The 16,837-nt window shown below is 54.6% G+C and overlaps 1 protein-coding gene across 1 annotated transcript; it reads left to right on the top strand.

Annotated features, from left to right (window-relative positions):
* Positions 1–12,957: 12,957 nt before the first annotated feature.
* Positions 12,958–16,255, top strand: Spmip9 (sperm microtubule inner protein 9). The gene is made up of 3 exons (XM_005338466.5): positions 12,958–12,984; positions 13,625–13,717; positions 15,268–16,255. Exons 1-3 carry the CDS (start codon positions 12,958–12,960, stop codon positions 15,700–15,702), a joined length of 555 nt encoding a protein of 184 aa, XP_005338523.3. The 3' UTR covers positions 15,703–16,255.
* The last annotated feature ends 582 nt before the right edge of the window (positions 16,256–16,837 follow it).

Below are 16,837 nucleotides of genomic sequence, written 5' to 3'. Positions count from 1 at the left end.
AACTTCTTAGAGAGTTTCTTGTTTCCAAAATGTGTCTAGATTCACAGGAAGCAGAGGAACCACGCAGCGATCTCCCCTCCCGTCCACCGGCTCCCCACTGGGTGTCCAGGGACCCTCACAGTCAGTGGGGAAGTGGGCGCAGCACATCCTCGGGCCCATTCAGTCTCAGCCTACCTGCTCTCATTCACACATGGCGGTGCGTGTGACTGCGATCTTGCCACAAGTGTGAGCCCACATGACCTCCAGTGCAGTGGAGAGGCAGAGCTGGCGCCGGGCTCAGTGGCACACACCTGTGGTCCCAGGGGCGTGAGTCTGGGAAGGAGGATCACAAGTTTGAGGCCAGCCTCAGCAATTAGCAAGATTCTGACTCAAGGTGACAGTGGGCCAGGCATGAGGCTCAGAGGTAGATCCACTGCCCACCGACGCAAGGCCGTGAGGTCCATCTCCAGTACTGCACACACACACCCCCACACACGCGCCAGGGCCAACCCCGGATGCTTTGTCTCTAGGATTTGGCATATAGAGAGCGAGGTATCAGCAGAAGTCTGCAGCCTGTGGCCTCTGGGTGGCCTTTCCTTCCTGACTTACTGCCACGTTGCTGTCCCTGCAGCGGCCCCTTCTCACTGTTGGGCGAGCTCCGTGATGTGACTATAGAAGACACTTTCACATTCCGGGAAGTGGCTATGCTGACTCTGCATCAGCCACCGTCCAGGTGCAGCCAGAGACACCCCTTGCTCTCAGCCAGTCCCGTGGCCAGGGGAACACGGATTCTTGAGAGAAGGGCTTCTTTAGTGTGGAAACTTTGGTCCCCCAAAGAGGACTTCCCTGAGAATATCTATTAAGATATCTGTGAACTTTAAAAATACTCTCAGTATAATCAATTTAACATTATCTATGGCCTTTCGTCCACTCCTTGCCCGTGATGTAGAAAGGCATGTCCAGCACCTTCCATCAGTGGACACTGTGGACCAGGACCATGTTTTTGGTGACAAACAGCACAGTGCTAGATACAGCCGACCCATGGTGCGGTCCAACTGGGGCTGCGAGATGGGGATGGTGCTTGGGGAGATGACAAAAGGCAAGTGTCAGGGACGGCTTCCTAGAGGAAGAACCTGCTGCAGGAGAGTTCTTGGAGGAGTGCTGGGTCCCCCGGGAAGAGCAGGACCAGCCTGGGGCTCAAAGGAAGGCCTACTGGCTCCCTTCTCCAGCTGCTCACCTCCTCCGGGCTCTGCTGGGATTCGGCTGCAGGGGCCAGGGAGCCTCTGCCCACACCAGGTGCTGAGGGGGCAGGGAGTGTCCTCTCACCTCTGGGGTGAGGCCGGCTGCCACCTGGGTGTCCGCTTCCAGAACTGCCAGTGGACACGTGTCCTGTTACTCTAGGCCACGGGCCTGCAGGGGTCTGCCCCAGCAGCCAGAGGAAACCACAATGGAGCCCTCCTGCTCCAGGGCCTCCTTGCCGCTCTGGCCCTCCCAGCATGCCAGTGACCAGGGTGTCATGTTGAGGGTGCAGGGACAAAGCACATGCTCAGCCACAGGGAGATCAGGCAGCCCATCTTGCGAGAAAACCCTCAGTGGAAATCAGGTGCTAGACTCTATTTTGCTTGTTTGTTTGTTTGTTTTTGTTTTGTTACAGGGGATTGAATCCAGGGTGCTAGACCACTAAGCCCTTTTGACGTTTTATTTAGAGACAGGGTCTCAGTAAGTTGCTTAGAGCCTCACTAAGTTGCTGAGGATGGCTTTGAACTCATGATCCTCAGAGGTTGAGTGCTTGCCTCGCACGTGTCAAGCACTGGGTTCGATTCTCAGCCCCAGTCCTTTTGGACCCTCAGTTGGGTCCAAACTTCAGGGCACAGAAGACCTCGTCAGCTTCTGTTTAAAATGCTGATTTTTGTCCCCACTGCAGCCTCCCAGTGAAATTCTGAGCTGGGAGATCTGGAGGGGACCTTGGATTCTCTTAGCTGTCACACCCAGAGAGACAAGGACAACACTTAGGACCCACCTACTCATCTTGAAAGTGCTGAGACCAGAAGAGTGGGTCCCTCAACCTCGCCCTGCCAGCTTGTGCCTGTGCATCATGGAGCCTACCCACGATGACTGGCAGCCTGTCAGCTCGACCTGGTGGCAGCGTGCTGCCTGGGGGGAGATGCACTCACAGATTACACCTGCCGCATCAGTCAGGCGGGGTGAGGACTGGCAGGACTTACTGATGGCCAGATGCTTTCAACATCCCGTGGCTGACCCAGCACTGACCCTGGACACAGGTCCCAAAAAGCATTTGAAAGAATTTAGGAAAGTTGACGGAGGGACAGCGAGACAGAATATAATTGGCTGACGTTTCCATAATTGTTAGGCAATGAGGCTCTCTAAGGGGCAACAGCCGGGATCCAGGTCTCTGGGGCCCAGACTCGGCAGCTGTCCATCTTCACTATCAGCAGCCACAGCCACAGCAGTGATCAGTAGTTAGTGAACACTCCCAGGGGCAGGGTGGGGGGCACTAGATCTGCATGGGAAAGAGCTCCCCGGGCTGTGAGTCTCCGCTCCTCTTCCGGGGCCTTTCCGCACAGGACTGTAACCAGCCATCTCGGAGAACATTAAAGTTGTTTCGATGTCTTACATACGTGCTTCTCCCACACACGGGCACCTTTCAGTTCAGTTGGCCTGAAGAGCTTATTTTCTCTAGAAAGATTCTGCTGTTTCACAGTGTGCTTGCACTGTTTCTGCCGGTATAGACGTAAGTTAATGCAAGTTTTTCCAATCTCAAGCCGTGTCTGTCCTTGGCACAGGGAGCGATCACGGCTGTGTGATCTAGAAAGGCAACCACAAGGTCAAAGGGACAGCACCAACCTCCTGGGGAAACCTCCAGCTGCCCTGAAAAGTCTGCTTGAGCTGGGCATTATCTTCTCCAGCCCTTGGACACTGAGCTCCTGGTCCTCGGTCTTCTGGGTCAGGCTGGAGGACGCCTGGCCTTTCTGCTTCTCCAGCTCACAGACGCAACTCTTGGGCTGCTCAGCCTCTATGATCATGTGAGCCAATTTCTCTTTTGCTTTCTTTCTTTCTTTTTCTTCCCTCTCTCCTCCCTTTGTTCTTTTCTTTCTTTCTTTTTCTTTTTGGTACTGAGGATTGAACCGGACGCTTCACCCTGAGCCACATCCCCCAGCCCTTTTGATGTTTTATTTAGTGACAGGGTCTCAGTCAGTTGGTTTGGGCCTCGCTAAGTTGCTGAGGCTGGCTCTGAACTCGTAATCCTCCTGCCTCAGCCTCCTGAGCTGCTGGGATGACAGGTTGCCCCACTCCCCATCTCCTTTCTCTCCTCTCCTCTTCCTGTCCTCTACATCTCTGTCTCCATACACAACTGGTTCTGTTTCTCTGGAGAACTTTAGTATACTCATACACTCTGTTCCTCGTTTTTCTGCTTACATAGTAGACAGAATAAAAAGGACCTCTGCATGTGGTTAGGAGGAGGATTAAATGAAGTCCGTCCACATCCAGCTGTCGGAACCTTGCCCAGCATAAAGTCACCAACACACCGAGTCTCCAGCCCGTCCTCAATGCACAGTGCTTGCAGGCACCTGGCCTCTGGCCGCTATCCTTTCTCCTCCACTCTTTTCTTTCCTGGCTGTGCTGCTATCTTTCCCATACTGAAATTATTCACTTATTTATTTTTGTGCTGGGATAAACCCAAGGGTGCTCTACCCTGGCTCCATCCCCAGCCCTCTTTATTCTCTCTCTCTCTTTTTTTTTTTTTTTTTTTTTTTTTTGCATTTTTTCTTTAATGTGTGGTGCTGGGATTGAACCCAGGGCCTTATGCATGCCAAGCAAGCACTCTACCAACTGAGCTACACCCCCAGCCCTATTCTCTATTTTTTAAAATTTTAGTTGTAGGTGGACACAATATCTTTATTTTATTTATTTATCTTTATGTGGTGCTGAGGATCGAGCTCAGTTCCTCACACATGCCGGGCAAGTGCTGTCTACCACTGAGCCCCAGCCCCAGCCCATTTATTCTCTGTTTTGGGACAGGGTCTCCCTGAGTTGCCCAGGCTGGCCTGGAACTTGTGAGCCTCCTGCCTCAGTCTCCTGGTCACTGGGACTACAGGTGTGTGCCACTGTGCCTGGTCCCACACTGATCTCTTAGAAGTCCCCATTTGTGCCGGGCATGGTGGCACTCATCTGTAAGGAGCAAATCAGGAGGCTGAGGCAGGAGGCAGCCTGGGCAATTTAGTGAGATCCTGTCTGAAAATAATAATAAAAGGGGGACTGGGGAGTACCTCAGTGGTAGAACACTTGTTTAAGGCTCCCTTCACCCTAGGGGAATGAACTAGCGCACTCTAGTCTATCAAGCACGCACTACTGGCAGGAGTTGAGTTCAGGAGGACATGCCCAGGACCTTGCCCCATTCTCCTGCAAGGCTGACACTTTTATCTCCATTTTATCACTTCTGGTAGAAATGGAGAGGACAGCATGAGTCAGGACCCCCTTACCCACTGACACACCATGTATAAGCAGCAGCACTGAGTTCTACTGCAAAACCAGCTTGCCCTAAAGCCTCCGCTGTGATCGCCCACATCCCCTGGGCCTGCACTGAATGTCCTTGGTGACCAGCCACAGCCTGACCTTTAAAAATCCCCAGCCACCAAAGACATAGTTACAATTCTCATGGACAGGTCTAGTCTGGCAGGCTGGGCGGGAGCCAGGAGGGACCTTCCCTGGGGAGCGGGCAGCCAGAGTGGTTCTCTCCACCGTCAAGAGTGTGCAGCCTGCAGGGGTGGGCCAGGTTTGAACAAGAGGACCGCAGCCCCGGGGTCCTCAGGTCCTCGTTGTCCCTACTCTAGCACCTGCCTCTGCCCTGCCCACCTGTGTCACTCATGTCTCTCCCCAGCCTCTCCCAGCCTGCAAAGAGCTAGAGGCAGGATCTTGTGGTGGGCTCTTTAATCATCCCAGACACCACTCCCTGGGCAGCTAGCACCACCGTGCTCTCCCAGGGCCACTGAAGTCAATGCACTGCCCCTCCTTATGAGTGGTTACTTTCTCTGTGGTTATGCAACCCATAGGTCTTGAGGAACTTTTACTATAGTCCATGGAGTTACTGTTCAACAGTACACAGTATGTTCTTGTATTTTATTGCTAGTTATTGCCTTCAATCTCTTCCCATGCCTAACTGTAAGTCACACTTGATCATAGATAATGTATGTCAGGGGAAACAGAGTCGGACATATAGGGTAGGGTACCATTCTGCAGTGCCGGCAATCTGGGGGTCTTGGGCCTTGTCCTGGTGGATAGGGGGGCACCCCTGTACATGTGTTGACCGAGGATGCTAACATCCCGAGGTCCTGTCTCTGCCTAATCACCTCGCAGGGTGCCCACCCTGCACACCCACCACCTGCGGGCAGCGCAGGCTGGCGCTGATGGGCTGTCCACCTCTGTCCCAGCCCTGGAAGGCTCTGTGTTAAAGGGTGGGTCCCGGGATGGGAAGGTCCCCCAGGCCGCGGAGTGGAGGCCATTAAGTGGCCCAGGGGAGCCCAAACGAGTCTTCAGGCATGTCCACCTGAAAGCTAAGTGTGCCCAGCTGGCCTCCTGTCCTGCCTGCTGTGAGCTGGAGCTGCCCTTGGTTCGCCTGCCCTGGGCTCCCCTGGAGGCCGGTCCCTGCAGGAGGAGGCCCCTCAGGAGGGGGTGTTGCTTGGGCCTCCTGGGGCCTGGGCCTGAGGCCTACAGGGGCGGGGGGGGGGGGGGGGGGGGCTCACCGCCCTCAGTGTCCAGCTGTGAGCAGCCAGAATCGGTGGCTGTAATTAAAGGCCCTAATCCTGGCCTGGGGCCTTCCATGGGCATTATTGGGTCAGGAAGGAAATGGATTGTAATCCCCTTATTAGGAGGCTGGAGGCTCCCGCTCAGGAGGCTTTCCTCCTTCGAGTTGAGTCCAAACCTGTTGGGTTTACACAGACAGGAGCTGGGGCAGGCACTCCTTCCAGGCTGCAGGGTGACATGGAAGTCACTCTGGGGGCATTCCCTAACAATCATTAAACTCCTACGGCATACCAGGCCAGGAGCCAGGTAATCAATTTACATGTTTTTCTCCTTCCATTTTCACATCCAAGGCCATGAACCCATATAAGTTATTTTATCACTTAAAAAAAAAAAGTAGATTTAAAGGTGAATATCGCCACCCAAGGAGGGAGGGGCAGATTGAAGGAGGCTTGTTGAGAGCCCGGCGAGTGTGGTGTACACTGGGCATTGATCCCGTCCACACATCTTTTTTGCATCCTTTCAAATAATATTTATTTTATTTTATTGTTTTTTTTTTTTTGTACTGGGAATTGAACCCAAGGGTGCCTTATCACTGAGCTATAGCCCCAGATCTGTATGTTCTATTTTGAGACAGGGTCTCACTGAGTTGCCGAGGCTGGCCTCCAACTTGCCACCAACCTGTCTCAGCCTCCCTAGTTGCAAGGGTTACAGGCATGCACCAGGCACCGGGCTAACTAATGTTCATTTTAACGTCCCAGAACTTCTACATTCACATTCCTATACTGCAATTAATTCATTTTTTTTCCTGCACAGTTTGAAGTCAAAACTTATATGTGATTGAAATGGTGCAGTGGCGCACAGTTGTAATCCCAGCAGCTTGGGAGGCTGAGGCAAGAAGACCCAGAGTTCAATGCCAGTCTCAACAAAAGTGAAGCCCTAAGCAACTCAGTGAGACCCTGTCTCTATATAAAATACCAGAAAGGTCCAAGGACGTGGCTCAGTGATTAAATGCCCCTGGGTTCAATACCTGGTATCAAAAAAAAAAAAAAAAAAAAAAGAACAGGTGACCACTTTGCAGTCTGCCAAAGTGGACGGGAACCAGGAGAAATACAACTGTTTCATACTCTGGAAACACAAGATGGACTCGCCGTGGAAATGCTTAACAACAGTAACATTTGATGTTGCTCAGGGCAGGCCCAGGGGATCCGGAGGCTGTGATGGTCTGCGGCTGAGGAGGTCCTGCCACACAAGTTGTCAGCTACCCTGAAGGGGACGCTGAGGTTCCTAGGGCCAGGCGCCTGGCCTGTCACAGCACCAGTCTCTTGCAGAGCAGCCTGCTGCATCTAACATGGCCTCGCTGGAGCCCAGAGGTTCTGCAGGAACCCAGGTGCAGCAAAGGAGGCAACCAAAGGAGCCCGAGGGAGGCCTGCATGCTGGGCCAGGGGGCCTAGTGCCCTCTGGACTGCTTGCGGCCCTGGAACACTCCTGGGAGGACACAGGACCCCCTGCTGCTGCCAGTGTCATTCCCCCGCCCCCCACAGGGCTGCCTGGGAGGCAGACTTAGGGACTTGGAGCCCTAACAACTCCAGGTACCACCGGGTCACCAGCACTGAGAGCCTGCTCCTTGCCCACGCGGTCCCTCTCCGGAGGACCTCCAGCTCCGGCCCGAGCCCTATTGCATTCCTGGCCTTGTTCCCCAACCTGCGCCTCCAGTGTTTCCTTCCTCATCAAAGGACCCACAGGCTCCAGGGGCTCCTTCCAAAAGGCACCTCTCTGGGCCTCGCGTCTCTGCCGCTTCCATTATAATCATGACTGAACCCTGGACCCTCTCCTTTCTAAACACCCCTCAACCAACCCACATCTCTCCAGGTCCGCCGGCACCTTGTCTCACTCACCCCCCGGCCACCTTCATCACACAGGGGCAGAGGATAAAGTCACGGACCCCCCTGTGCCCAGGGAGGGCAGCTCCTCGAGTTCTTCCACGGTCTGTGGAGCAACAGGGCTCGGCCTGCCCAGGACTTTGCCGGTTCTGTAAGGCTAGTGGCCGCGGGCTCCTCCACGTTGGGTCTCAGTGCTGGAAGAAATGACTGCGTACTTTGTCTGTCCCAGTGGACAGCCACCACCTGCCTGGCACAGCCACCAGGCACAGTTGAAAAGTAAATTAGCCACGCTAATGAGAATGACCATCTGTGAATCCATCAAATCAGTCAGAAGCAGGCGGAATCGTAGACACACCAATCCATGTTGGCAAACCAGGCCTGTGAGTTATGGAGCACACCAGACCACCAAGGATGCACCCCCAGGCCCCCAAGAGGAGGGGCACCTGGCATAGAGCCCTTCAGGAACCTGAACCACCTTGGCAGGACCAGCCCGGGTTCCCTCACAGACATGCGACGCATGCACTTGACTCCCGCACCCTCCCCAGGTAGCTATGGCGTCTGTCCCTCAGATGGTCCAGCTGCCTGGACCCTGTCACTTGGTCATTCGTCCTGAGCGAGTGAACTACAGCCAGGCACCTCAGGACCTCTGCTTTAGCAAATCGTGGTTTCTCCTGCCTGTGACAATCACAGAAATCCCACTCCTCAGGCTGACACTGTGAAACTGCCCTGTCTGGACCTTGGCCTGGAAGAAGTCCTGTGCTTTGATGGCTCTGCACCCTGCACAAGTTCCTTGGCAGGTCCTGACCATGTCTGACAACAGTGACCCTGTGCAGTGACCCTGTGCCTTCATATTTGCTCTCTGCTCTGCTGTCAGTCCAGCCTGCCATGCCCTGGGGCTGCCTGGCCCTTTCCCAGCCTTGCTGTGATCACATATGTACCTGTGTCAAGTCTGATTGTGGCTGGATTGTCACAGATATTAGGAAGTAAGACTGGCATGAAAGGACCTGTGATGGCCCAGCTCAGGCCTGCCAGGTGTCCCGCCAGTGTTCAGTGATCTGCCAGTGAGGAAAGAGGCTCAGCCTGAGAATGTGTTGCTGGCACTAAACGCGACATTGTGACATTGCAGACAATCACGGTGTGTTGGCCTGCGTTGAAGGCACAGCGCTCAGGACGCCACCCAGGAGGCCCCTCCCCTTCAGCCTTGCCACCGTGACCCTCCTTTCTGCACTGACAGAGCTGCCTCTCCAGCCCTCCAGCATGGAGGACTATCCCCAGGACCAAGCAGGTCTTCTCTGGCTGCCCGGGGCTGGATGGGCTCCCCACTCAGCTCCCTCTGTAAGCTGTCATAACTGCCATTAAAGACTCACCTGTGTGATTCTTTAGGAATTTGCCTACAATTGAGCTGTAAGTGCCTGAGGGCAGAGATCATCCCTGTTTGTTTACCACTGTCTAGGCCCTTACTAGTGCCTGGCATAGAGCCCTTCAGGAACCTGGGCCACGTTGGCAGGGCGAGCCCAGGTTCCCTTACAGACACCAGACACATGTACTTGACTCCTGCACCCTCTCCAGGTAGCTATGGCGTCTGTCCTTCAGATGGTCCAGCTGCCTTTTTCTGAACTTACACCATTGATCAGGGCAGCGGGACAGTAAGTATAGACTCACATTGTTTAGCAAAAAGGACCTGTTCTTAGAAATTCACTGGGAGTGGGGTGTGGTGACCACGCCTGTGATCCCAGCAGCTTGGGAGGCTGAGGCAGGAGGTTTGCATGTTCAAAGCCAGCCTCTGCAACTTAGTGAGACTCTGCCTCTAAATGAAAAATAAAAAGGGCTGAGATGTGGCTCAGTGGTTGAGCACCCTGGATTCAATCCCAGGAAGCAGGGAAGGCAGACATTGGCAGCATTTGCATGTAAAAGACATGCCTGAGATCCCAGAGACTTGGGAGGCCAAGGCAGAGGCAGGAGGATGGCAGTTTCCAGACCAGCCTGGACCACTTAGTGAGACTCTTTCTCAAAGTTAAGTAAGAAAGGTCCTGGGCACACCTTTAATCCCAGCGACTTGGGAGGTTGAGGCAGGAGGATTGAGAGATCAAAGCCATCCTCAGAACTTTAGCAAGGTCCTAGGCAACTCAGTGAGACCCTGTGTCTAAAGGAAGTACAAAAAGGGCTGGGGATGTGGCTTGGAGGTAGAGCACCCTGGGTTCAATTTCTAGAACCATAAAAAAGACCTTGGTAGGTGGTTTTGCTGTGGTGAGGACATCGTAGGTAGCACTACACAGACCCTCTGGCACACCTGGCCTTGATGGCCACCACACGCATGGGGCAGCCTGTTGCTCCTGGGGCCATGAGGAGCAAACCAATACGGGATTCACTCAGGCAGGGACGGAGTGAGGGGGCCTGGGCTGTTGCCCCTAGGGGGCCTTGGTTCTATGCAGGAGCACACAGTGGCCCCGTGGCACAGCGGGTGTGGAACCCAAGTACTGTACACACTGCCCTGCTGTCATAGACTGATGGGCGGCCTTTCCCGGGTATGCAGAGACACACGCACTGCCACCTTGCTGTCCTAGGCGATAGGAGTCTCAGCCCCCTGGTGTCTGCTGGGACCGTGTTCCAGGGTGCCTGCTGACCGCACTGCCATGAAGGGGCACCCACAGTGTCAGGATGAGGACAGGTTGCAAAGGCTAGTTGCCCGTATTTCCCTGAAAAAGATTATGCTTGGGCCACAGAACCACTGGCCTCACCTGCCGTCCCCTGTGGACATTCCTGCTGTGCCCACTCCCTGCCGACTCCTTCAGCTTTATCAGATTCACAGGAACTTTTTCTTTTTTCTTTTTTTTCCTTTTCTTTTGTACCAGGGATTGAACCCTGGGGCACTTAACCACTGAGCCATGTCCTCAGCCTTTTTTATTTTTATTTAGGGACAGGGTCTCACTAAGTTGCTGAGGCTGGCTTTGAACTTGGGATCCTCTTGCCTCAGCCTCCTGGGCTGCGGGGTTGACAGGTGTGCGCCCTGGGCCTGGCTGTGTATATACACACCACTTAACTGCTGCTCTTTGTTTGCTTTGTTTTTCCATTTTGTGGCACCAGGGGCTGAATCGGGGCCTGTGTATGTGAGGCAAGCACTCTACCACTGCGCGAAGCCCTAGCTGTTTATATTTTGAGACAACGTCTGGTTAATTTGCCCAAATTGACCTTGAACTTGTTATCCTCCAGCTCAGCCTCCTGAGTAGCTGGGAATGCAGTGTGCAGTGCTGTGCACCACTGTGTACAGCATGCACCACTGTGTACACTGGGGACCACCGTGCCCAGCTATCTTAGCCATTTTCAGTGACAGTTCACAGGCACTAAGCACAGCCACAGAGGTGAGCAGCCATCACCACTGCCTATTCCCGGCACCTCACCCTCTTCCCACCTCCGTGCCCATTTAAACATCACTCTTCATTTTTTCTTCCCGCAGTCCCTGGAAGATCTTCTCTTTTTCTGTGAATCTGGTTGGACTAGGCACCTTAATTAAGTGGAATCATACCTCGTTTATTTTTTCGTGATGCTCTCTTTTCCACTAAGTACAGTATCTTCAAGTTTATACATGTTTAGCATCAAGGCTGCATAATATTCCACTATGTGTATGTACCACATTTGGATGATCCATTCATCTTCTGGTGGGTGTTGGGCGTAGTGAGTCATGCTGCCTTGAACATCGGCATACGCATGATATGTTTGTGTCCCTGCTTGTAACTGTTTGATTTATAACGACTGAAATTGCTGGATTGTGTGGTGAGTCTGAGATTAACCTCTGGAGAAAGCACCAAACTATTTTCTGTAGCAGCTGCTGTCCTTGTGCATGATCACCAGCAATGAACAAAGGCTGGGATTTCTCAGCGCCCTCCACTACTGCTCTTATTTTCTGTGTTGTCTTGTTTTTCTGATTTTATTCATCCTAACGCATGCAAAAGAGGGTGGGATTTGGACACAGAGTGAGCGGGCCCCCCAAGCAGCAGAGGCCTGGGGACTGTGGCATAGGTAATTCAGCTGGACAGTCTGATGTCACAAACCACCTGGGGTTCTGTTCACCTGCTTCTCCGCTTGCTGTGCAATGTCGGCAGTGCCACCAGGGTTCATGTTGGCCCCGGGGTGCAGACTGCTGAGGCTCTCTCTGAAGATGTGAGCCAGGCACGGGGCACTGCAATGCAGGACAGCTGACTCACCACCACATCACAATGGCCAGGCCTGTGACCACAACAGCCCCACGGCATGGGTCAGGCTGTCTCAGGCACAAGTGTGGCATGGGACACCACAGCAGCTCTCCCTGCAGCAGGGGCACTTGGGCTACAAGGGCAGGAACACCGTGCACGCTGGCAGAAGGAGGGGTAGGCTCCGAGCATGGAAGAGGGTCCACAGTCCCTGGGAGAGCAGTTGTCTGCACAGGAGGGACATGGGGCCAGCTGAGCTATGCCTGTGCCCCTCCTGCTGGCCACGGCTTGCTCAGAAGAGTGAATGGAGCCCTCATCGAGAGTGTCAGGTCATTGGGCACAGAGGCCCACACCTGTGATGCCTGCTACTTGAGAGGCTGAGCAGGGGGATGGCAAGTTAAAGGCCAGCCTGGGCAGCTTGGCAAGATCTTGTCTCAAAATAAAATAAAAAGGGCTGGGGATCTAGCTCAATAGGAGAGCTTCCCTGGGTTCAAGCCCCAGAGCTTGTGACCCCCAAGACCCCCAATGGTCCACACACATGCAGTGGAGTGAGCTCTCTGAGCTCACAGGTGCTGCAGCCGAGGGGCAGGCTGGACTTTGAGCTGCCATCCTGAAACCCGAATGCAGAGCTGCTGACTCTTGGCCCAGAACACGCCTGCTCCGGAGTGACGTGCCCGGGGCTGGGCCTGGGTCAGCCTCCCCCAGGCAGGCTGAGCCTCGGGCCCATGGGAACTGGGTGCGGGGAGCTGGCTCCCCAGGGCCTGAGTGTGCACGTCCTGCAGTCTAGCCTCAGTGACTTCCTAGGTGGAGTGTTTACACCATGGAATTGGCAGGAAATATGGGCTCAGGGTTTACATTCCCTACACAGGTGGTGGTTTGACATTTCCCACAAACCACCTGCCCTCTGTCTGCCTCTCCTGTGGGAGAGTTAAACCTGATGTGTGAGAGGCCTTAGGTCCCCTGACCCAGGGCCCCTGTCCACCATCCATGGGTCTCTGGTGCCTCCAGCAACCCTGGGTGGGGGCTCTGTGCAGGGAGGTGGCCAGGAGGTGCAAGGCACAGACAAGAGGAACAGGAACAGGCCTTGGTCGGCACAACTTTTGATGGTAGCTGCTGGCTAACCAATTTGTCCCTCTAGAGCCTTGGACATGGAACGTACGGTGTACCCAGGACAGGTGAGTGGTGTGGTCCCCTGTGACCATCTCAGCAAGGAGCCTCAGGAGAGGACAAGGCTCTTTGGAGGCTCCCTCTGCTCATCTGGAGCAAAGGCCTTTGTTTTTATGTTTTTGAAACAGGCATAGAGCAGCTAAGCGTTACAGCATTCTGGGGTCTATTTATTTATCCAGCAAGCATTTATTAGGCACCCACAGTGTGCCAGGCACCTGTGCTGGGCTTGGGCTACAGAGATGCCTAAGACAAGGTTCTTTAAATCCTCACGACACACCACAGGACCATCCTGGAGGGGGGTGAAACTGCTCTTGGAGCAGAAGGGAAAGGGTTTGATTCTGGTGAGGTGGAGAATGGAAGGTTGGGAGAGAGACTTTGGGGGAAGTGGCATTTGATCTGGGTCTTGAAGGATACCTAGGAGTTTGCTGGCGGGAGAAGAGGGAACCCTGTTTCCATCAGGAGACAGCAGGGTGCAGCCTGGGGACAAGTGGGAAGAGGAGCGTCTGGACATGCCGTGGTGGGGAGGTGGTGAAGGCAGGTGGACGCCAGGCCCCACAGCTGGTCCTTGTCCTGCAGCGAGAAGCCCTTGGATGGCTTAGAGGAAGGGTGATGAGACCGGGATCTTCTTTCCACTCTCCCTGTGCGTAGGCCCCCGTGGATTTAGACATGTACCAGAGCTCCTACATGGTGCACTTCCAGCCCTACGGGAAGCACAGATACTCCAGGGCCATGCCCGGAGAGGTAGGACATTGTCACCGCCTTGACACCCACTCAGCTCTCTACCTGAGCCGCCCTGCTCACCCCCTATGAGTGCAGACCTTACACACTTACCAAAAAAAAAAAAAAAAAAACCATCCAGTGCCAGGAGGCCTGGCTCAGAGGCTCTGTATGTGTGCATGTGTGTCTACGTGTGTGCGCACATGTGTGCCTGCATGTGTGTCTGCACCTGTGTGTCTGCATGTGTGTGTGCACGTGTGTGGGCACTGGTTAAAATGCACATCATATAGAAATTAGGCACACAGCCAGATGCGGTGGCGCACACCTGTAATTTCAGCATCTCAGGAGGCTGAGGCAGGAGGACTGCAAGTTCAAAGCCAGCCTCAGCAACACAATGAGACCCTGTAAATAAAAAGTCAAAAATGCTGGGGACGTGGCTCAGTGGTTAGGCCCCCCCTGGGTTCAATCCCTCCTACTGCAAAACACAAACAAAAAAAAACATTATGTAGGAAAGACTGGAAATTATACATGACACTGACAGAGGCAGCACCAAGTACCCACATCATCACCCAGGGCCCCCCACGCCCGCACCTCCTGTGTAGCCCCAAGCCCTCCTTCCTGTGGGCCTCCTGTGCAGTGGCTTCTCCCTATGTGTGTCCCTTTGAACAAATGGCCTTTGAATGTTCTCACGTGTTGGCCTGGGTCACTCACACCCTCCCCTGGCCTTCATGATCAAGCGCCCTGGGTGACCCAGCAGGGGACTTCCCCTTTCCTCTGGGCACTTGTCTCACTCAGCCACACCTGGCCACCTGGCCCGTGGCGTTCACTCACCCAGAGATGGGATGGGGGTCTGGGGGAGGCTGAGCCCCTTTCTCTCTCCATGTGTGTCCCCCTAGTAGTGGACAGTCACTCCTGCCCCCTGCCCTCTGGCTGCCGTGGGCATTGCCAGGCCTTTGAGTGCTGCTCAGTGCGTGCAGTCGTGGTTCCGGTCACCGACTGCAGATGGGCCGTCTCTTCCCCGGTGAGAGGTCATGCCCTGTCGCAGGCCATCCCTTATTGCTGCCCAGCGGGCGCCAGGTGTGCTGGTGAACCTGCAGGGCACTCAGATGCGCCGGGCTGGCAGCCTCCGTGGGCCGAGTGGCAGGAGTGGTCTCGGTCGCTGGTTTGTACTGGACATAACTGTCATGTGCACAGTGGTCAGAGTCACCATCATTCCTCTCCCGGGGCCTCTTTCCCCACCCAAAATAAGACCCAGACGGAGGGAGGTGTCGATCCACAGACAGGAACCCAGAGGGAGCAGAATGGCGGGCCACGCAGAGCCCAGCAGCTGGGGCAGATGCACATGCAGATGTTCCCACGTCCACGAAACATTCTAGAAAGGCACAGACACCGGGGGCTTCCCTGGGGGAGCAAGACTGAGTCCTGCCTAAGCCCTCTGTCCCCCAGCAGTCCCTCTGCCACTCACACCACTACGCAGAGTTTAGAACTTTTAAAAATAAAGAAAAGCGCTTTGTCTGGGTGCCTGGGGTGGCCGGGTGTCCTCCTCAGCCCTGGCCTATGATCTGTCTCCACAGCAGGCCAAGCTCGATGCCCAGCTCCGTTACAAAGAGTTCTATAGGCCTGTGGCCAGCCCCAACCCCAAGCTGGAGGACGGGTTCCCTGCCTTCGAAAGACCCCTCATGACTGCCAGAGACCTGGGACTGCCCGGCTTCTTCCCTCCACAGGACTCTGGGGCCAGCGCGGAGTCGGAGTCGGGGTCAAGGTGTGTGCTGTCCAGCATCTGCCCCTGGGCGTACCCGGCTTCCCCCAACCTGTGCCTGGCCCAGGGCGACCCCAATAAGCTTCCCCAGATCACCCACTTCCCGTGCCTCCTGGAACCCTGGCACCAACCTGCTGCAGCGGAAGGCAAAGGCTATCTCCTGCTGCCCGGCTGTCCCTGTCCTCGTCACCAAATGCTCAAGGTTCCCATCTTGTATCGGTGGGGGCCTCTCCTGCCATTTTACCAGTAGGAGTGGCAAAGACACCTGCCAAGGGCTGTTCCCAGGGCACCTAGGAACCTTGTGCCCACTGCTTTGCCTTCGGGTACCCAGAGGGATATTGAAAATAAAAGGGACAGATTCCAATGAGACCGACCGTCCATGCATTCCACCTGCTGCCCCTGCCCCAGGGCACAGCCTCCTCCCTGCAGAGGGAGGAGGGTCAGGGTGCGTGGAGAACTGAAATTGGCCACGTTTTGTTGTGGTTACGAGTCCTGCTCCACAGCTCCCTCCTGCTGTAGGTATTTTCTTGTGGCAATAGAGAATAAGATTACAACATGAAGTGGGAGAAGGTGTGTTTCCCACGGTCACCCAGATATTGGGTGTGATTTGAAACTGAGACGCTGTTGGAGAACTTTCCCCTCAACACTCCTGTGTTGTTTTCCCACCCTGCCCACCCTAGTAGGAATCCATGGAAACAGTTGAGAGGACACTGTTCACACTGTCCTTTTTGCTCAGTGGACTGTATGTAAAAACATATGTTCTGGGAAATAACTTGTTAGGCAAGTATATCACTGCAAACATCGTGGAGTGTATGTGTTGTGCTGAAGCTGTGACATCACTCGGCAATACGATCTTCTGGGAGCACCATGTGGGAGGCCATTGTTGATGGAAACCTCACCACGCAGCACACCACACATGCATGGGTCAGCTCGGGAACAGCCAAGTCGCTGTAACACAGAGCCCAAGTACACTGGCTTGACCCACATGCTCGATTCTCTTCTGAGCGCTGGGCTCTGGCCTCCAGGGCTATATGTTCCTAAGGATGGCCTGCAACTTTGTCCACTGACTTCTATTTTCTATCAACTAACGCAGGGGAGGAAGCAGGATTGTGGGGACTCCACACTGGGTTTGAGTGGTGTCTGTCTGCCCTGTGCCTGCCTCATGCCAGCTCTGGCCTGGTTCAGTAACTGTCTCATGAGTAGATGTGGAAGGAACCTGCCGTGGGCTGCACACCCTCTGAGTTCTCAGAACCACACTGTGCTCCTTGCCTGGGTCGCCGCTGAGGCAGAGAAGGGCCAGGAATTCTTCTAGGACGCCCAGAGCCATCATGGCACTGCTTGATTCCTCAGGCGAGCTTGAGCCTCAGACCCAAGGTCCCCCTGCT

Source organism: Ictidomys tridecemlineatus, chromosome 12 (assembly GCF_052094955.1).
Source record: "Ictidomys tridecemlineatus isolate mIctTri1 chromosome 12, mIctTri1.hap1, whole genome shotgun sequence".
NCBI lineage: Eukaryota > Metazoa > Chordata > Mammalia > Rodentia > Sciuridae > Ictidomys > Ictidomys tridecemlineatus.
This window is presented reverse-complemented; position numbering and strand designations above follow the sequence as displayed.

Bases quoted from the DNA above. Each gene is read 5' to 3' on its own strand.
- Spmip9 (XM_005338466.5), top strand. From the start codon at position 12,958: ATGGAACGTACGGTGTACCCAGGACAG. The intron at 12,985-13,624 runs GTGAGTGGTGTG...CCCTGTGCGTAG, and splicing joins GTACGGTGTACCCAGGACAG to GCCCCCGTGGATTTAGACAT. The intron at 13,718-15,267 runs GTAGGACATTGT...CTGTCTCCACAG, and splicing joins CCAGGGCCATGCCCGGAGAG to CAGGCCAAGCTCGATGCCCA.